This window comes from Leuciscus leuciscus, assembly GCF_965113295.1.
Source record: "Leuciscus leuciscus genome assembly, chromosome: 9".
Lineage (NCBI taxonomy): Eukaryota > Metazoa > Chordata > Actinopteri > Cypriniformes > Leuciscidae > Leuciscus > Leuciscus leuciscus.
This window is the reverse complement of record NC_138733.1, coordinates 38,475,609-38,497,292: the sequence shown is the minus strand read 5'-3', so window position 1 is coordinate 38,497,292 and position 21,684 is coordinate 38,475,609. Positions and strand designations below refer to the sequence as shown.

The window sequence follows — 21,684 nt, the reverse complement described above, 5'->3', positions numbered from 1 at the left end:
CATCTCTCTCTATCAGTCTGACTATCCATCTCTCTATCAGTCTGTCTGTCTGTCTATCCATCTCTCTCTCTATCAGTCTGACTATCCATCTCTCTATCAGTCTGACTGTCTATCCATCTCTCTCTATCAGTCTGAATGTCTATCCATCTCTCGCTATCAGTCTGACTGTCTATCCATCTCTCTCTATCAGTCTGACTGTCTATCCATCTCTCTCTATCAGTCTGACTGTCTATCCATCTCTCTCTATCAGTCTGACTGTCTTTCCATCTCTCTATCTGTCTGTCTGTCTGTCTATCCATCTCTCTATCTGTCTGTCTATCCATCTCTCTCTATCAGTCTGACTGTCTATCCATCTCTCTCTATCAGTCTGACTGTCTATCCATCTCTCTCTATCAGTCTGACTGTCTATCCATCTCTCTCTATCAGTCTGACTGTCTATCCATCTCTCTCTATCAGTCTGACTGTCTTTCCATCTCTCTATCTGTCTGTCTGTCTATCCATCTCTCTATCTGTCTGTCTGTCTATCCATCTCTCTCTATCAGTCTGACTGTATCCATCTCTCTATCTGTTTGTCCATCTATTATATGTGGTCTTGACTCTTACACACTGTTTCTAGTGTAATGTACTTTGTGGGGACCTGTATTGTCTCAGGAATGCCATATAAACCCCTCTGTGATTAAATACACACACTTCCTACAGGTTTAGCGTAATGGGGACCTTGTCTGATGAGTATCAATTATAACTCATTTTTTTAACTCTTTTATTATAGGCTACATGCACGGATGATGAAGACATGATGACAATAAAGAACTGCTCTGGGGATTCTGTTACAACTGCTGGCATTTCACGACGTACAGTTGAGGTACATATATTTAATATCTATGTCTATCCATCTCTCTATCAGTCTGACTGTCTATCCATCTCTCTATCAGTCTGACTGTCTATCCATCTCTCTCTCTATCAGTCTGACTGTCTATCCATCTCTCTATCAGTCTGACTATCCATCTCTCTCTATCAGTCTGACTATCCATCTCTCTCTATCAGTCTGACTGTCTATCCATCTCTCTCTATCAGTCTGACTGTCTATCCATATCTCTCTATCAGTCAGTCTATCCATCTCTCTATCAGTCTGACTGTCTACCCATATCTCTCTCAGTCAGTCTATCCATCTCTCTATCAGTCTGACTGTCTATCCATCTCTATCAGTCTGTCTGTCTGTCTGTCTATCCATCTCTCTATCAGTCTGACTATCCATCTCTCTCTATCAGTCTGACTGTCTATCCATCTCTCTCTATCAGTCTGTCTGTCTATCCATCTCTCTATAAGTCTGACTGTCTATCCATCTCTCTCTATCAGTCTGACTATCCATCTCTCTCTATCAGTCTGTCTGTCTATCCATCTCTCTATCAGTCTGACTGTCTATCCATCTCTCTCTATCAGTCTGACTGTCTATCCATCTCTCTATCTGTCTGTCTATCCATCTCTCTCTATCAGTCTGACTGTCTATCCATCTCTCTCTATCAGTCTGACTGTCTATCCATCTCTCTATCTGTTTTTCTATCTATTATATGTGGTCTTGACTCTTACACACTGTTTCTAGTGTAATGTACTTTGTGGGGACCTGTATTGTCTCAGGAATGCCATATAAACCCCTCTTTGATTAAATACACACACTTCCTTCAGGTTTAGCGTAATGGGGACCTTGTCTGATGAGTATCAATTATAACTCATTTTTTTAACTCTTTTATTATAGGCTACATGCACGGATGATGAAGACATGATGACAATAAAGAACTGCTCTGGGGATTCTGTTACAACTGCTGGCATTTCACGACGTACAGTTGAGGTACATATATTTAATATCTATGTCTATCCATCTCTCTCTCTATCAGTCTGACTGTCTATCCATCTCTCTCTCTATCAGTCTGACTGTCTATCCATCTCTCTATCAGTCTGACTGTCTATCCATCTCTCTATCTGTCTGTCTGTCTATCCATCTCTCTCTGTCTGTCTGTCTATCCATCTCTCTATCAGTCTGACTGTCTATCCATCTCTCTCTATCAGTCTGACTGTCTATCCATCTCTCTCTATCAGTCTGACTGTCTATCCATCTCTCTATCTGTCTGTCTGTCTATCCATCTCTCTCTATCAGTCTGACTATCCATCTCTCTATCAGTCTGTCTGTCTGTCTATCCATCTCTCTCTCTATCAGTCTGACTATCCATCTCTCTATCAGTCTGACTGTCTATCCATCTCTCTCTATCAGTCTGAATGTCTATCCATCTCTCGCTATCAGTCTGACTGTCTATCCATCTCTCTCTATCAGTCTGACTGTCTATCCATTTCTCTCTATCAGTCTGACTGTCTATCCATCTCTCTCTATCAGTCTGACTGTCTTTCCATCTCTCTATCTGTCTGTCTGTCTATCCATCTCTCTATCTGTCTGTCTGTCTATCCATCTCTCTCTATCAGTCTGACTGTATCCATCTCTCTATCTGTTTGTCCATCTATTATATGTGGTCTTGACTCTTACACACTGTTTCTAGTGTAATGTACTTTGTGGGGACCTGTATTGTCTCAAGAATGCCATATAAACCCCTCTGTGATTAAATACACACACTTCCTACAGGTTTAGCGTAATGGGGACCTTGTCTGATGAGTATCAATTATAACTCATTTTTTTAACTCTTTTATTATAGGCTACATGCACGGATGATGAAGACATGATGACAATAAAGAACTGCTCTGGGGATTCTGTTACAACTGCTGGCATTTCACGACGTACAGTTGAGGTACATATATTTAATATCTATGTCTATCCATCTCTCTCTCTATCAGTCTGACTGTCTATCCATCTCTCTCTCTATCAGTCTGACTGTCTATCCATCTCTCTATCAGTCTGACTGTCTATCCATCTCTCTCTATCAGTCAGTCTATCCATCTCTCTATCAGTCAGTCTATCCATCTCTCTCTCTCTATCAGTCTGACTGTCTATCCATCTCTCTATCAGTCTGTCTGTCTGTCTATCCATCTCTCTCTATCAGTCTGACTGTCTATCCATCTCTCTCTCTATCAGTGTGACTGTCTATCCATCTCTCTCTATCAGTCTGACTATCCATCTCTCTATCAGTCTGTCTGTCTATCCATCTCTCTCTATCAGTCTGTCTGTCTATCCATCTCTCTCTATCAGTCTGACTGTCTATCCATCTCTCTCTATCAGTCAGTCTATCCATCTCTCTATCTGTCTGTCTGTCTGTCTGTCTATCCATCTCTCTCTATCAGTCTGACTGTCTATCCATCTCTCTCTATCAGTCAGTCTATCCATCTCTCTATCTGTCTGTCTGTCTATCCATCTCTCTCTATCAGTCTGACTGTCTATCCATCTCTCTATCTGTTTGTCCATCTATTATATGTGGTCTTGACTCTTACACACTGTTTCTAGTGTAATGTACTTTGTGGGGACCTGTATTGTCTCAGGAATGCCATATAAACCCCTCTGTGATTAAATACACACACTTCCTACAGGTTTAGCGTAATGGGGACCTTGTCTGATGAGTATCAATTATAACTCATTTTTTTAACTCTTTTATTATAGGCTACATGCACGGATGATGAAGACATGATGACAATAAAGAACTGCTCTGGGGATTCTGTTACAACTGCTGGCATTTCACGACGTACAGTTGAGGTACATATATTTAATATCTATGTCTATCCATCTCTCTCTCTATCAGTCTGACTATCTATCCATCTCTCTATCAGTCTGACTATCCATCTCTCTATCAGTCTGACTGTCTATCCATCTCTCTCTATCAGTCTGACTGTCTATCCATCTCTCTATCAGTCTGACTGTCTATCCATCTCTCTATCTGTCTGTCTGTCTATCCATCTCTCTCTATCAGTCTGACTATCCATCTCTCTATCAGTCTGTCTGTCTGTCTATCCATCTCTCTCTCTATCAGTCTGACTATCCATCTCTCTATCAGTCTGACTGTCTATCCATCTCTCTCTATCAGTCTGAATGTCTATCCATCTCTCGCTATCAGTCTGACTGTCTATCCATCTCTCTCTATCAGTCTGACTGTCTATCCATCTCTCTCTATCAGTCTGACTGTCTTTCCATCTCTCTATCTGTCTGTCTGTCTATCCATCTCTCGCTATCAGTCTGACTGTCTTTCCATCTCTCTATCTGTCTGTCTGTCTATCCATCTCTCTATCTGTCTGTCTATCCATCTCTCTCTATCAGTCTGACTGTCTATCCATCTCTCTCTATCAGTCTGACTGTCTATCCATCTCTCTCTATCAGTCTGACTGTCTATCCATCTCTCTCTATCAGTCTGTCTGTCTATCCATCTCTCTCTATCAGTCTGACTGTCTATCCATCTCTCTCTATCAGTCTGACTGTCTATCCATCTCTCTCTATCAGTCTGACTGTCTTTCCATCTCTCTATCTGTCTGTCTGTCTATCCATCTCTCTATCTGTCTGTCTATCCATCTCTCTCTATCAGTCTGACTGTCTATCCATCTCTCTCTATCAGTCTGTCTGTCTATCCATCTCTCTCTATCAGTCTGACTGTATCCATCTCTCTATCTGTTTGTCCATCTATTATATGTGGTCTTGACTCTTACACACTGTTTCTAGTGTAATGTACTTTGTGGGGACCTGTATTGTCTCAAGAATGCCATATAAACCCCTCTGTGATTAAATACACACACTTCCTACAGGTTTAGCGTAATGGGGACCTTGTCTGATGAGTATCAATTATAACTCATTTTTTTAACTCTTTTATTATAGGCTACATGCACGGATGATGAAGACATGATGACAATAAAGAACTGCTCTGGGGATTCTGTTACAACTGCTGGCATTTCACGACGTACAGTTGAGGTACATATATTTAATATCTATGTCTATCCATCTCTCTCTCTATCAGTCTGACTGTCTATCCATCTCTCTCTCTATCAGTCTGACTGTCTATCCATCTCTCTATCAGTCTGACTGTCTATCCATCTCTCTATCAGTCTGACTGTCTATCCATCTCTCTCTATCAGTCAGTCTATCCATCTCTCTATCAGTCAGTCTATCCATCTCTCTCTCTCTCTATCAGTCTGACTGTCTATCCATCTCTCTATCAGTCTGTCTGTCTGTCTATCCATCTCTCTCTATCAGTCTGACTGTCTATCCATCTCTCTCTCTATCAGTGTGACTGTCTATCCATCTCTCTCTATCAGTCTGACTATCCATCTCTCTATCAGTCTGTCTGTCTATCCATCTCTCTCTATCAGTCTGTCTGTCTATCCATCTCTCTCTATCAGTCTGACTGTCTATCCATCTCTCTCTATCAGTCTGACTGTCTATCCATCTCTCTCTATCAGTCAGTCTATCCATCTCTCTATCTGTCTGTCTGTCTGTCTGTCTATCCATCTCTCTCTATCAGTCTGACTGTCTATCCATCTCTCTCTATCAGTCAGTCTATCCATCTCTCTATCTGTCTGTCTGTCTATCCATCTCTCTCTATCAGTCTGACTGTCTATCCATCTCTCTATCTGTTTGTCCATCTATTATATGTGGTCTTGACTCTTACACACTGTTTCTAGTGTAATGTACTTTGTGGGGACCTGTATTGTCTCAGGAATGCCATATAAACCCCTCTGTGATTAAATACACACACTTCCTACAGGTTTAGCGTAATGGGGACCTTGTCTGATGAGTATCAATTATAACTCATTTTTTTAACTCTTTTATTATAGGCTACATGCACGGATGATGAAGACATGATGACAATAAAGAACTGCTCTGGGGATTCTGTTACAACTGCTGGCATTTCACGACGTACAGTTGAGGTACATATATTTAATATCTATGTCTATCCATCTCTCTCTCTATCAGTCTGACTATCTATCCATCTCTCTATCAGTCTGACTATCCATCTCTCTATCAGTCTGACTGTCTATCCATCTCTCTCTATCAGTCTGACTGTCTATCCATCTCTCTATCAGTCTGACTGTCTATCCATCTCTCTATCTGTCTGTCTGTCTATCCATCTCTCTCTATCAGTCTGACTATCCATCTCTCTATCAGTCTGTCTGTCTGTCTATCCATCTCTCTCTCTATCAGTCTGACTATCCATCTCTCTATCAGTCTGACTGTCTATCCATCTCTCTCTATCAGTCTGAATGTCTATCCATCTCTCGCTATCAGTCTGACTGTCTATCCATCTCTCTCTATCAGTCTGACTGTCTATCCATCTCTCTCTATCAGTCTGACTGTCTATCCATCTCTCTCTATCAGTCTGACTGTCTTTCCATCTCTCTATCTGTCTGTCTGTCTATCCATCTCTCTATCTGTCTGTCTATCCATCTCTCTCTATCAGTCTGACTGTCTATCCATCTCTCTCTATCAGTCTGACTGTCTATCCATCTCTCTCTATCAGTCTGACTGTCTATCCATCTCTCTCTATCAGTCTGACTGTCTATCCATCTCTCTCTATCAGTCTTACTGTCTATCCATCTCTCTCTATCAGTCTGACTGTCTTTCCATCTCTCTATCTGTCTGTCTGTCTATCCATCTCTCTATCTGTCTGTCTGTCTATCCATCTCTCTCTATCAGTCTGACTGTATCCATCTCTCTATCTGTTTGTCCATCTATTATATGTGGTCTTGACTCTTACACACTGTTTCTAGTGTAATGTACTTTGTGGGGACCTGTATTGTCTCAAGAATGCCATATAAACCCCTCTGTGATTTAAATACACACACTTCCTACAGGTTTAGCGTAATGGGGACCTTGTCTGATGAGTATCAATTATAACTCATTTTTTTAACTCTTTTATTATAGGCTACATGCACGGATGATGAAGACATGATGACAATAAAGAACTGCTCTGGGGATTCTGTTACAACTGCTGGCATTTCACGACGTACAGTTGAGGTACATATATTTAATATCTATGTCTATCCATCTCTCTCTCTATCAGTCTGTCTGACTGTCTATCCATCTCTCTCTCTATCAGTCTGACTGTCTATCCATCTCTCTATCAGTCTGACTGTCTATCCATCTCTCTATCAGTCTGACTGTCTATCCATCTCTCTCTATCAGTCAGTCTATCCATCTCTCTATCAGTCAGTCTATCCATCTCTCTCTCTCTATCAGTCTGACTGTCTATCCATCTCTCTATCAGTCTGTCTGTCTGTCTGTCTATCCATCTCTCTCTATCAGTCTGACTGTCTATCCATCTCTCTCTCTATCAGTGTGACTGTCTATCCATCTCTCTCTATCAGTCTGACTATCCATCTCTCTATCAGTCTGTCTGTCTATCCATCTCTCTCTATCAGTCTGTCTGTCTATCCATCTCTCTCTATCAGTCTGACTGTCTATCCATCTCTCTCTATCTGTCTGTCTGTCTGTCTGTCTGTCTATCCATCTCTCTCTATCAGTCTGACTGTCTATCCATCTCTCTCTATCAGTCAGTCTATCCATCTCTCTATCTGTCTGTCTGTCTATCCATCTCTCTCTATCAGTCTGACTGTCTATCCATCTCTCTATCTGTTTGTCCATCTATTATATGTGGTCTTGACTCTTACACACTGTTTCTAGTGTAATGTACTTTGTGGGGACCTGTATTGTCTCAGGAATGCCATATAAACCCCTCTGTGATTAAATACACACACTTCCTACAGGTTTAGCGTAATGGGGACCTTGTCTGATGAGTATCAATTATAACTCATTTTTTTAACTCTTTTATTATAGGCTACATGCACGGATGATGAAGACATGATGACAATAAAGAACTGCTCTGGGGATTCTGTTACAACTGCTGGCATTTCACGACGTACAGTTGAGGTACATATATTTAATATCTATGTCTATCCATCTCTCTCTCTATCAGTCTGACTATCCATCTCTCTATCAGTCTGACTGTCTATCCATCTCTCTCTCTATCAGTCTGACTGTCTATCCATCTCTCTATCAGTCTGTCTGTCTGTTTGTCTATCCATCTCTCTATCAGTCTGACTATCCATCTCTCTCTATCAGTCTGACTGTCTATCCATCTCTCTCTATCAGTCTGACTGTCTATCCATCTCTCTATCAGTCTGACTGTCTATCCATCTCTCTCTATCAGTCTGACTATCCATCTCTCTCTATCAGTCTGACTGTCTATCCATCTCTCTATCAGTCTGACTGTCTATCCATCTCTCTCTATCAGTCTGACTATCCATCTCTCTCCATCAGTCTGACTGTCTATCCATCTCTCTCCATCAGTCTGTCTATCCATCTCTCTCTATCAGTCTGACTGTCTATCCATCTCTCTATCAGTCTGACTATCCATCTCTCTCCATCAGTCTGACTGTCTATCCATCTCTCTCCATCAGTCTGACTATCCATCTCTCTCTATCAGTCTATCTGTCTATCCATCTCTCTCTCTATCAGTCTGACTGTCTATCCATCTCTCTCTATCAGTCTGACTGTCTATCCATCTCTCTCTATCAGTCTGACTGTCTATCCATCTCTCTCTATCAGTGTGACTGTCTATCCATCTCTCTCTATCAGTCTGACTGTCTATCCATCTCTCTATCTGTCTGTCTGTCTATCCATCTCTCTCTATCAGTGTGACTGTCTATCCATCTCTCTATCTGTCTGTCTATCCATCTCTCTCTATCAGTCTGACTGTCTATCCATCTCTCTATCTGTCTATCTGTCTATCCATCTCTCTATCAGTCTGTCTGTCTATCCATCTCTCTCTCTATCAGTCTGACTGTCTATCCATCTCTCTCTATCAGTCTGACTGTCTATCCATCTCTCTCTATCAGTGTGACTGTCTATCCATCTCTCTCTATCAGTCTGACTGTCTATCCATCTCTCTATCTGTCTGTCTATCCATCTCTCTCTATCAGTCTGACTGTCTATCCATCTCTCTATCTGTCTATCTGTCTATCCATCTCTCTATCAGTCTGTCTGTCTATCCATCTCTCTCTCTATCAGTCTGACTGTCTATCCATCTCTCTCTATCAGTCTGACTGTCTATCCATCTCTCTATCTGTCTGTCTATCCATCTCTCTCTATCAGTCTGACTGTCTATCCATCTCTCTCTATCAGTCTGACTGTCTATCCATCTCTCTATCTGTTTTTCTATCTATTATATGTGGTCTTGACTCTTACACACTGTTTCTAGTGTAATGTACTTTGTGGGGACCTGTATTGTCTCAGGAATGCCATATAAACCCCTCTGTGATTAAATACACACACTTCCTTCAGGTTTAGCGTAATGGGGACCTTGTCTGATGAGTATCAATTATAACTCATTTTTTAACTCTTTTATTATAGGCTACATGCACGGATGATGAAGACATGATGACAATAAAGAACTGCTCTGGGGATTCTGTTACAACTGCTGGCATTTCACGACGTACAGTTGAGGTACATATATTTAATATCTATGTCTATCCATCTCTCTCTCTATCAGTCTGACTGTCTATCCATCTCTCTATCAGTCTGACTGTCTATCCATCTCTCTCTATCAGTCAGTCTATCCATCTCTCTATCAGTCAGTCTATCCATCTCTCTCTCTATCAGTCTGACTGTCTATCCATCTCTCTGTCTGTCTGTCTATCCATCTCTCTCTATCAGTCTGACTGTCTATCCATCTCTCTCTCTATCAGTGTGACTGTCTATCCATCTCTCTCTATCAGTCTGACTATCCATCTCTCTATCAGTCTGTCTGTCTATCCATCTCTCTATCAGTCTGTCTGTCTATCCATCTCTCTCTATCAGTCTGACTGTCTATCCATCTCTCTCTATCAGTCTGACTGTCTATCCATCTCTCTCTATCAGTCAGTCTATCCATCTCTCTATCTGTCTGTCTGTCTATCCATCTCTCTCTATCAGTCTGACTGTCTATCCATCTCTCTATCTGTTTGTCCATCTATTATATGTGGTCTTGACTCTTACACACTGTTTCTAGTGTAATGTACTTTGTGGGGACCTGTATTGTCTCAGGAATGCCATATAAACCCCTCTGTGATTAAATACACACACTTCCTACAGGTTTAGCGTAATGGGGACCTTGTCTGATGAGTATCAATTATAACTCATTTTTTTAACTCTTTTATTATAGGCTACATGCACGGATGATGAAGACATGATGACAATAAAGAACTGCTCTGGGGATTCTGTTACAACTGCTGGCATTTCACGACGTACAGTTGAGGTACATATATTTAATATCTATGTCTATCCATCTCTCTCTCTATCAGTCTGACTGTCTATCCATCTCTCTATCAGTCTGTCTGTCTGTTTGTCTATCCATCTCTCTATCAGTCTGACTATCCATCTCTCTCTATCAGTCTGACTGTCTATCCATCTCTCTCTATCAGTCTGACTGTCTATCCATCTCTCTATCAGTCTGACTATCCATCTCTCTCCATCAGTCTGACTGTATATCCATCTCTCTCCATCAGTCTGACTGTCTATCCATCTCTCTCTATCAGTCTGACTGTCTATCCATCTCTCTATCAGTCTGACTGTCTATCCATCTCTCTATCAGTCTGACTGTCTATCCATCTCTCTATCAGTCTGACTATCCATCTCTCTCCATCAGTCTGACTGTCTATCCATCTCTCTCCATCAGTCTGACTATCCATCTCTCTATCAGTCTATCTGTCTATCCATCTCTCTCTATCAGTCTGACTGTCTATCCATCTCTCTATCAGTCTGTCTGTCTGTCTGTCTATCCATCTCTCTCTATCAGTCTGACTATCCATCTCTCTCTATCAGTCTGACTGTCTATCCATCTCTCTCTGTCTGTCTGTCTATTCATCTCTCTCTCTCTATCAGTCTGACTGTCTATCCATCTCTCTATCTGTTTGTCCATCTATTATATGTGGTCTTGACTCTTACACACTGTTTCTAGTGTAATGTACTTTGTGGGGACCTGTATTGTCTCAGGAATGCCATATAAACCCCTCTGTGATTAAATACACACACTTCCTACAGGTTTAGCGTAATGGGGACCTTGTCTGATGAGTATCAATTATAACTCATTTTTTTAACTCTTTTATTATAGGCTACATGCACGGATGATGAAGACATGATGACAATAAAGAACTGCTCTGGGGATTCTGTTACAACTGCTGGCATTTCACGACGTGCAGTTGAGGTACATATATTAACTGTGGCATTTTAGTAAGGATGATGTAAAGTAAGCCCATCATTGTTGGTAAATAAACCCTGACATGATCAGGACCCTAAATTGGAGTTGTCTTATGGTGCTTCAAGAAAGTCTTAAATAATTTGCCCTAAACTGTTAGGACAGTTTTTCAATTTTTTTTTTCTTTTTCTTAACAGCCTTTGGTTGATTACTCAGACAGTGAAGATGACATTTCGTGTTCTAAAATGATGACATCTTATAAACAGGTATTTATTTTTCATTGCTATTACCATTTCTTTTTAATTGCCTCATACTTCAAAAGCACTTTTTTTTTTAAACTGCATAATATTGTATTTTTATTTTTCATTATATGATAAACATAGTTCTATAAGCATATATTTTCCTAGTTTATTTGAAGGCTTGCCATTCTGACGTTTGTCTAATTTGTCTTTTTTAGATGAGACCTGCAACTCATGAGGACTCCGATATTTTTTACTCTGAAAATTCCAGTGGAGATGACAGTACAGACATTCAAGATGACATCAGACTGAAACATACACCATTTGCAATGAGTGAACAACATTCCACTTGTGCCACAACATTCAAAAGACCAAAAAACACCAGAGTAAGTGTTTTATTTAATTTTTTTTTCATTTTATTTATTAATCTATGAAAGAGGATTAACTAAACTGGATGGTCATTGTCTTTCAAGGCTAGAAGGAAGATTGCTGAGCACTCAGATGTTTTTGATTCGAGCGAAGATGAGTTATCTGAAGTCAGTGAGGAAGAGTACATCCCTGACACATCAGAAGAGAGTAGTGCATCAGATAGTAGCACAAGCCTTACTGTTTCACCTAAAGGTAAAGGAAAGCTCCAGACTTTGCCAGTCCAGTGCAGTTCAGCTGAGAACAGAAGTACAAACTACAATCCTCAAAGCAGCTGTGACTTAGGGAGCTTCCAGAGCCATGGTGCAGCCTCAGTTCCTGACAGCACAAGTTCACTGATTATCCCAGCTATCATTAAAAAGAGGGATGGACTGAGAATGTATAGCAAGAGACAACATTGCTTTTTTTGTGACAGTGCTTTTACGAAAATTGCTAGACACCTAGAGCGCAAGCATAGCAATGAAGTAGAGGTAGCAAAGGCTCTAAGTCATCCAAAGGGCTCCAAAGAAAGGAGAATGCAGCTTGAGTATCTACGCAACAAAGGTAATTTTGCTTACAATGCTACTGTTATTAATACAGGCTCAGGACAGATGATTCCACGGAAACTGCCTAAAAAGAATTTGGATGGGGAAAAATTTATGCATTGCATTTACTGCCAAGGACTCTTCTTAAAGAAAACCCTGTGGCGACATGTGAAAGTTTGCAAATTCAAGCCTTCTGACGTGAAACCCAAACCTGGAAAAACCCGTGTGCAGGCTCTCTGTAGCTTTGCACAACCTCCCCCACCAGGAGTAACTCATGGTGTTTGGAAGCTGTTAAATGCTATGAACCAAGACCAAGTGGCACTTGAAGCTAGAAATGACTGGTGCATTTTAGAGCTGGGAAAGCATCTTTACAACAAGTATGGATCAAGAGTTAAAATGCATGAATACATCCGTCAAAAGATGAGAGAGCTTGGAAGACTCCTCATATGTACTAGAGAGGTAACACCCCTTACATCTATTAAAGAGCTCATCCATCCCACAAACTTCATGCATGCCGTTAATGCAGTTAAAAGAACAGCTGGATACATTGAAGAGACCAATGTGTATGAAAAGGCTAGTGTTGCTGTGAAACTTGGTCATAGTCTGAACAAAATCGCAATGCTTATTGAGAGCCATTCTACAATCAATGGAGACAAAGCAAGTGCAAATTTTGCGAGCAGCTTCCAACAGCTGTATCAAACCCGATGGCCCGAGTACATTTCTTCAACAGCACGGCGAACAATGGAGGAAGCCAAGTGGAACTGCCCACATTTGCTCCCGTTCACTGAAGATGTCAAACGTCTCCATGTGCATCTTGATGAGCAAGAGAAAGTGTACCGCAAACTCTTGTCAACACAGCCATCATCTCAGCATTGGTCAAAATTTGCAAAGGTTATATTAACTCAGGTTATGCTTTTCAATCGTAGGCGAGAAGGGGAAGTGTCACAAATGCCTTTGTCCGCATACACCTCCAGCAACCAAACAGAAGCTCATCCGGATATTAGCATGGCCCTCACAGAGTTGGAAAATAAACTGTGTCAGTACTTCAAGCGTATAGAGATCAGAGGCAAAAGAGGCAGAAAAGTTCCAGTGCTTGTTACTCCTTCAATGCAAGAGTCGATCAGCCTGCTGATTAAAAACCGGAGCAAGTGTGGAGTACTGAATGAGAACCCTTTCCTCTTTGCACGTCCTTCTGCAATGACCTTTTTCCGTGGCTCTGACTGCATCCGTGAATTTGCAGGTGCATGCAATGCTAAGAATCCTCAAACTCTAACTTCCACCAAGTTGAGGAAACAGATTGGTACCCTCTCTGAAGTGTTAAATCTGAGCAACACTGAGCTTGATCAGCTGGCTGACTTCCTAGGCCATGATATTAGGATACACCGTCAGTTTTACCGCTTACCTGAGGGGACCCTTCAGCTGGCCAAAATGAGCAAAATTCTTCTGGCCCTCGAAAAAGGACGCTTGGCAGACTTTAAAGGGAAAAATCTTGATGAAATCATCATTGATCCAGAAGGTACTATACACTGTTACTGTGACCATTGTCTGAATTGAATTAATTTAGAGATATTGGTTCTGTTTTTTTTATTCTGTAATAGTTTACATAAATTGTAATATAGGTTTTTGGGAATGCTTTGGAATAGTATGCATGTATTACCTTGTGTTTTTAAATTAAATGTTTATTTAAAATTTAAATAAAAGTTAAATGATTCATTTCTGTGTTTTCTACCCTCAGAGAACGTTACAGTGGACAGTGATTTAGAGGAGTCTACTTCCAATCCGAAAGGTAACAATTTCATTTAGCCAGTTTGTTCCAATTAATTTTTGCCTAATTCTAAATTGTTGTTTCTAGGGATGGCAAATTGGTTTGAAATGGGTGGTTCATCTTTAGATTATTTTTCTCACTTTCTACCTCACATGTAGTCACATGCACAAATTACTTTAGCATGTTGCTTAGGCATTTCCAGTTTAGTTTTTTCCCTCGTGGTTTGCGCATGAGCCCGCACACACCCCAAAACACTTTTGCCAACTTCTAAACCCTGCTCAAAGTTGCTTTATGTTGTTAAATGGCATCATAAGCTAATTAGCATAATCATTACATAATTTATATATTAATATTTGTCAAAATACAACACCAATTGAGATTGAGAGCGGCTTTATTCGCTAGACTTAAACCTAAAAATACTCCTGTATATATGGTGTATTTGGAAAATGCAGTGTTTTAAAATTATCATTCTGCTTTCTATGCACAAAATACAGATTATGTGTGTTTATCAACCAGTATAGCTATTTTCCTTAAAGGATAATTCTGGTATTTAGCACTTTGAGTCTCTTTTCTGGTTTGTTTTGGGTGAACTAGAGTGGTGGACACAGAAATGTTGACGATGGGTCCTATCTCGACTTTTTGACTCGTTTAGAATCGCCTTTGACCGCTTCAGAGTGGCTGTCTATGTATGGGCCTGCACGAACATCCTTAAAACAACCCTTAACGTTCGTTTTCAAAACTGTGCAACTCACCGAGTGGTTAGTGGTGTTCGTTGATGTTCCAAAACAAGTAGCGTAGCGAAATACAGTTTCTGTCGTGTTTTATTTGGCATTTTGTAAAATCCCATTGATCTCTTTTGGAGGACTCATTGCTCGTTGATATTACTGCGCTACCGGGAACGGAAAAGATGCTTCAGACTCAAATAGCGAGCGGAAGTTTATACTCGGTTGTGAGGTATCTGAAAAAATAGTTCCACTATAGCAAATAATAACACGGATTGAAATCATACATTGCGCTGATACATTTGTTTTTAATAATCAACGAACACCACTAATCACTCGGTGGGTTGCACAGTTTTGAAAACGAACGTTAAGGGTTGTTTCAAGGACATGTTCGTGCAGGCCCATACATAGACAGCCGCTCTGAAGCGGTCAAAGGCGATTCTAGAAGTCAAAAAGTCGAGACAGGACCCATCGTCAACATTTCTGTGTCCACCACTCTAGTTCACCCAAAACAAACCAGAAAAGAGACTCAAAGTGCTAAATACTGGAATTATCCTCTAACACGCCCATCTTGGTTTTGGTACAGGAATGCAGTCAACTATATTTTCCAGCCGCTGAATGATGTAGACTTTTCCAGATTCTGACTAAGCTAGCTTGCTGCAATAGTGACGTCACATGCATGCAATGATTACAAATGTGAATAGGGATGATTGGATTGTTAAATTGTTTAGCAATTAGATTTGTTTTTTAGAAAGTGTGACTTTTTGGATGGTGAGTAATATTACTGCAATTTTATTAGTAATTGGTTGCACTACTAGTTACCAGGGAAAGTAATTGTATTGCTGTGCATTACAAGTACTCAGTGGAAGTATGATCCCCCATGGGTTAGAAGTAAGTTTAAATAACTGATTAAAAAATATTACAAAGTCCTCTTTTTATTCCAAAAAGGAATACAATTTTATTTTATTTTCATTGTTTTATTCCAGTCCCCAGGACACACCTCCCAGAATATTTTAGATGACTCCCTAATTAAACACTAAGAAGCTAAGTTGAATCAGGTGTTTTAAATAGTGAGGCATGTAAAACACCTCAAAATTCTGGTAGGTGGGTCCCCAGGACTGAAGTTGAGAACTGCACTTTATGTTCTCAAGTTATTTTGGTTGCATTTAAAACAGCAGTGATAAATAATAACAGATGCGGGGTAGCTTTGTCAGTTTAATGAAGATATGTGTTAATACTCAGACTGGCATAATTTTTACTTTCAGAGTGCACAACAGGATCATCACCACAGCACCCTGAATGTGAAGACAGCACACTTCCCGCAGACCCAGTGTCCAAAAAAAAGAGGGGTATGTTCATTTTAATTTCAACTGATTGATGGTTAATATGTTCTCCAGTTGCAGTAGGTTTCTATTTACAACATGATTTTTGAAGCATTTCAATATACTAACTACGGAAGATTGAGATTATTTCAAACATTGAATGTCTCAAGCTGATCTCAAGGATCCGTATCTTGGACCGATTAAGCATTTAAGCAACTTCTTACTAGTGAAATGCTAAGATATATGATGTAGACCTACTTGTTCCCTCTACAGGTCACATCAAGAGGACAGCCTGGAACAAACACGAAATTGATGCAGTAGAGAACCACATGATGAGGTTCATAAAGAACCGCAAAGTTCCAGGGAAGGCAGACTGCGTAAGGTGTTTGGAAGCTGAACCATCTGCTCTAAAACAGAGAGAATGGTCTGCTCTGAAGTTTTATATCAAAAATCGAATCTCTGCTCTACAAAGAAAAGATCTAACACACTAATATGGAAGTAAAATAATGACAAATGTTTTTGAAACTAAAAAGCTTGTTGAATTGCACTAAGTAAAAATATGCAGTGCATTAACCCTGCTTGCATTTTAATGCATTGTATTTTCAGGCCTTGCATTTGTATGGGCTGAAATTCAACATGGTTGTATATTTAAGCTGTGAATATTTCAATGCAAAACATTTCACACATGTTTTCATTCTTAAAAATTCAACAATCCATATTCACCTTTCAGATTGCACTTCCAAAATGTTCATTCTGTTTAAAAATACAACCTATAATATTCGACTGGCAATTTTCGGTCCATTTTATTCCACTTCCACAAATTCAGTGGTTCAAATTCGAACTGCAGGAAAAGCAGTAGATTGCCGATTGATGATCTCCATAGCTGTTAGTCGGCCTCACCAGCAGGGGAGCAAGCGGCCGTTGACGAAGAACACTATAGAGCAACGGGTGAGAGACTCACTCATTCGTTGAATTACAGAAATGGAGCGAGCAGTAGTAGGCCATTTGTGATTATCATCAGGGCGATGAATTGTGATGATTATCATATGGAAAAGCTGATAAAGACACAAAAGCTGTGTTTACATTGAAGTCTTCACTGTTACTTTTGTACATGCAAGTTTTGCACAGCTTTCTCTGTCGTGACCGAGATTGTTTTTCCCCGATGCTGATGCACAGATCAAACGTTAAATCTGAGGTAGTAGACATATATTTCTCTCGGTTGTTTAGTTTTCTTAACTGTATATTGCGCTGCTGTGCCGCAGAACTGGGGATTCCCTTAATACGTCACTCTCCAGGATTCCCCTGTGGTCTCAGGACACTCAAAGTTACTCAATGGACAAAATACAGTGATATAAAAGACCAAACTCGCAGGCAAGCAGATGGACTCAGAATAACGCGCAAAGCTTAATGCTGAGCGTTTCCCAGTGATAGACTGGCATAAAGTTAGCTTGGCGTTGGACATTCGCACATTTAGGGACCGTCTCTAAAGTTACATAAGACATTGGTACACATGTTTCTAACTTCAATTGCATTTGAAGAGAATGACTTAGTCATAAAACCAACTGTAAAGTGTTAATAGGTGCCATGATGCACACTTTTACTTTACAGTTGGTTTTATGACTGTAAGTCATTCTCTTCAAATGCTATTGAAGTTAGAAACATGTGTACCAAAGTCTTATGAGAGACGGTCCCTAAATGTGTGAATATCCAGTTTCAGGCGAACTTATGCCAGTACTTCACTGGGAAACGCTTAGCGTGAAACTTTGCGCGTTACATTCATATTCTGGTCCATCTGCTTGCCTGCAGCCTATTAATATCGCCCTCATCCCCAATAAGGTGGGAGTTTGGTCTTTTATATCACTGTATTTTGTCCATTATTTTGAGTGTCCTGAGACCGCAGGGGAATCCTGGAGAGTGACTATTGAGGGAATCCCCAGTTCTGCAGCACAGCCGCAAGGACGTGCAAAGAGGAAAGGGTTCTCATTCAGTACTCCACACTCGCTCCGGTTTTTAATCAGCAGGCTGATCAACTCTTGCATTGAAGGAGTAACAAGCACTGGAACTTTTCTGCCTCTTTTCCCTCTGATCTCTATACGCTTGAAGTACTGACACAGTTTATTTTCCAACTCTGTGAGGGCCATGCACAAGCTGTTTATGAGTCAAGATACGTATCTATCATTAAATCTTTACATTTCATTCTGATGATGACAAACTGAAGTGAAATGAAGAGACTGACTGTATGTGTTAATATTTATGAACAAATCATAGTTACATTTGAAAAATTCATTCTCTACTTCACTTTCATCTGAAGTGCTGACATGTTTTTTCTCTCTCTCTCTTTTAGCTTTTCTGCAAATATGTGTTCACATGCACTAATATTTACTTTCTTTAATTGTTCAATTTATTTAGCATAAAAATCAACATATCATTAAGAATCAGACTACATCAAAACGACCCGTTCACATACAACATCATTTTATTAAATCATTCTTCGTACAAAAGTAAATCTTCTGAAATCTTTACACAGATCTCTCTGATCATAAACTGAAGTGACATGAGATGATATGAGGAAACTGACTGTGTTAATATTCGTTAGTTTAGATGAAGGGGAATACTCACAATATAAAGTTAAGAAAACTAAACCGAGAGAAATATGTCTACTACCTCAGATTTAACGTTTGATCTGTGCATCAGCATCGGGGAAAAACAATCTCGGTCAGGACAGAGAAAGCTGTGCAAAACTTGCATGTACAAAAGTAACAGTGAAGACTTCAATGTAAACACAGCTTTTGTGTCTTTATCAGCTTTTCCATATGATAATCATCACAATTCATCGCCCTGATGATAATCACAAATGGCCTACTACTGCTCGCTCCATTTCTGTAATTCAACGAATGAGTGAGTCTCTCACCCGTTGCTCTATAGTGTTCTTCGTCAATGGCCGCTTGCTCCCCTGCTGGTGAGGCTGTCTACAGCTATGGAGATCATCAATCGGCAATCTACTGCTTTTCCTGCAGTTCCCGGATATCAATGTTGAATTTTCTGTCGAATTTGAACCACTGAATTTGTGGAAGCAAAATAAAATGGACCGAAAATTGCCAGTCGAATATTATAGGTTGTATTTTTAAACCGAATGAACATTTTGGAAGTGCAATCTGAAAGGTGAATATGGATTATTGAATTTTTAAGAATGAAAACGTGTGTGAAATGTTTTGCATTGAAATATTCACAGCTTAAATATACAACCATGTTGAATTTCAGCCCATAAAAATGCAAGCCCTGAAAATATAATGCATTAAAATGCAAGCAGGGTTAATGCACTGCATATTTTTACTAGTGCAATTCAACAAGCTTTTTAGTTTCAAAAACATTTGTCATTATTTTACTTCCATACACTAATATTGACACCATGTTGAGTATTAGTCACCAGGTTATATCTTAATCTTGCCTGTATGGATTTGTTGATTCAGTTCTTTTCAAATGTTTTTAAAGTGTTTCAAATAACTTTTATACTGCAGTTAATGATTTGTTTTGTTTTTTTAGCAAGTTTTCATAATTGTTTTTTTTAATGCCAAATGTTTACTATACACGCAGGCATGCAAAAGTTTCATGCTGAAGTTTTACTTGACGATACGTTTTGAGAAACTGTTTAGAAGTGTTTGTCAAGGGTTTTATTAATTAATATGAACATGAGCATGGAATAGTCTTATGCTAGATCTATTTGTTGACAGACATTTGATGCAAGTTTTGAAAATGTTAACATTACATGTCACAGATAATTATTTATACACGCATGTACATGTCTACATGTACGTATGTTTGTGTGTATGTAGGTTATACTTTTTTAGAAGTAAAAACATTTAATGTTGCTTTCTATAAATAAAGAACTCAAAAAAGTAGATTCTCTTTTTACACTGCTTTTTAAAAAGTGCCTTTTAAAAATTGTTACTGGGGCAGTCTTCTCAAAATTAGTTGATACAAGGATACAAGTAGCTATGTACGTTTGACCCCACGATGACCTAAAACTAGTTTGGTGTGTGTACGTTTGACCCCCACGATGACCTAAAACCAGTTTGGTGTGTGTACGTTTGACCCCACGATGACCTAAAACCAGTTTGGTGTGTGTACGTTTGACCCCACGATGACCTAAAACTAGTTTGGTGTGTGTACGTTTGATCCCCACGATGACCTAAAACCAGTTTGGTGTGTGTACGTTTGACCCCACGATGACCTAAAACCAGTTTGGTGTGTGTACGTTTGACCCCACGATGACCTAAAACTAGTTTGGTGTGTGTACGTTTGATCCCCACGATGACCTAAAACCAGTTTGGTGTGTGTACGTTTGATCCCCACGATGACCTAAAACCAGTTTGGTGTGTGTACGTTTGACCCCACGATGACCTAAAACTAGTTTGGTGTGTGTACGTTTGATCCCCACGATGACCTAAAACCAGTTTGGTGTGTGTACGTTTGACCCCACGATGACCTAAAACCAGTTTGGTGTGTGTACGTTTGACCCCACGATGACCTAAAACTAGTTTGGTGTGTGTACGTTTGATCCCCACGATGACCTAAAACCAGTTTGGTGTGTGTACGTTTGATCCCCACGATGACCTAAAACCAGTTTGGTGTGTGTATGTTTGATCCCCACGATGACCTAAAACCAGTTTGGTGTGTGTACGTTTGATCCCCACGATGACCTAAAACCAGTTTGGTGTGTGTACGTTTGATCCCCACGATGACCTAAAACCAGTTTGGTGTGTGTACGTTTGATCCCCACGATGACCTAAAACCAGTTTGGTGTGTGTACGTTTGATCCCCACGATGACTAAAAACCAGTTTGGTGTGTGTACGTTCGATCCCCACGATGACTAAAAACTAGTTGTGTGTGTGTGTGCGTTTGATCCCCACGATGACCTAAAACCAGTTTGGTGTGTGTACGTTTGATCCCCACAATGACTAAAAACCAGTTGTGTGTATTGGCGGACCTCAGATTTACACAAGACCTGAAATGACCCCACAAGTAGCCACTGTGTCATGTTTGAAAATTTTATAGCAAAATATTTGTAATCTGAAAGGACATTTTCTAAACTGATATTGTATTAGTTGTCATAATATTTTTTTTAGGTCTTAAAGTTTATTAGAAAGGGTGGTCCCCATTATGTAGCATTTCTGACAGGTGACCCCCACAATGCATATAAACAAGTATGTGTGTGTGTGTGAGAGTGTCCTCCTCCTCTCCTCTGCCTCACGCTTCCTCTGAGCCTCTGCAAACTACAGGAACAACAGAACATCATCTGAGTGTGTATGAGTGAGTGAGTGAGTGAGTGAGTGAGTGAGTGAGTGTGTGTGTGTGTGTGTGTGTGAGTGTCCTCCTCTCCTCTGCCTCACGCTTACTCTGAGCCTTTGCAAACTACAGGAACAACAGAACATCATCTGAGTGTGAGTGAGTGAGTGAGTGAGTGAGTGAGTGAGTGAGTGAGTGAGTGAGTGTGTGTGTGTGTGTGTGTGTGTGTGTGTGTGTGTGTGTGTGTGTGTG

At 40.0% G+C, this 21,684-nt stretch overlaps 1 protein-coding gene and 2 long non-coding RNA genes across 3 annotated transcripts in view; all 3 read left to right on the top strand.

The window, feature by feature from the left end:
* Positions 1-21,465, top strand: part of LOC309506790 — a 141,919-nt gene extending 120,454 nt beyond the window's left edge. The window contains exon 3 of the long non-coding RNA XR_014208903.1: positions 21,372-21,465. This is a non-coding gene — a long non-coding RNA (uncharacterized lncRNA). The remainder of the gene's footprint in view (positions 1-21,371) is intronic.
* Positions 13,239-18,886, top strand: LOC309505391 (uncharacterized protein). Its single transcript, XM_082178742.1, has 4 exons — positions 13,239-13,852; positions 14,072-14,122; positions 16,089-16,172; positions 16,419-18,886. Exons 1-4 carry the CDS (start codon positions 13,246-13,248, stop codon positions 16,634-16,636), a joined length of 960 nt encoding a protein of 319 aa, XP_082034868.1. The 5' UTR covers positions 13,239-13,245; the 3' UTR covers positions 16,637-18,886.
* On the top strand, positions 14,835-15,546 carry LOC309505379. The gene is made up of 2 exons (XR_014208414.1): positions 14,835-14,878; positions 15,289-15,546. It is a non-coding gene; the product is annotated as an uncharacterized lncRNA (long non-coding RNA).
* Positions 21,466-21,684: the final 219 nt, after the last annotated feature.

Coding starts and splice junctions, on each gene's coding strand:
- LOC309505391 (XM_082178742.1), top strand. CDS start 13,246: ATGCTTTTCAATCGTAGGCGAGAAGGGGAAGTGTCACAAATGCCTTTG. Junction 14,123..16,088: donor GTCTACTTCCAATCCGAAAG/GTAACAATTTCA, acceptor TTTTACTTTCAG/AGTGCACAACAGGATCATCA. Junction 16,173..16,418: donor AGTGTCCAAAAAAAAGAGGG/GTATGTTCATTT, acceptor TTCCCTCTACAG/GTCACATCAAGAGGACAGCC.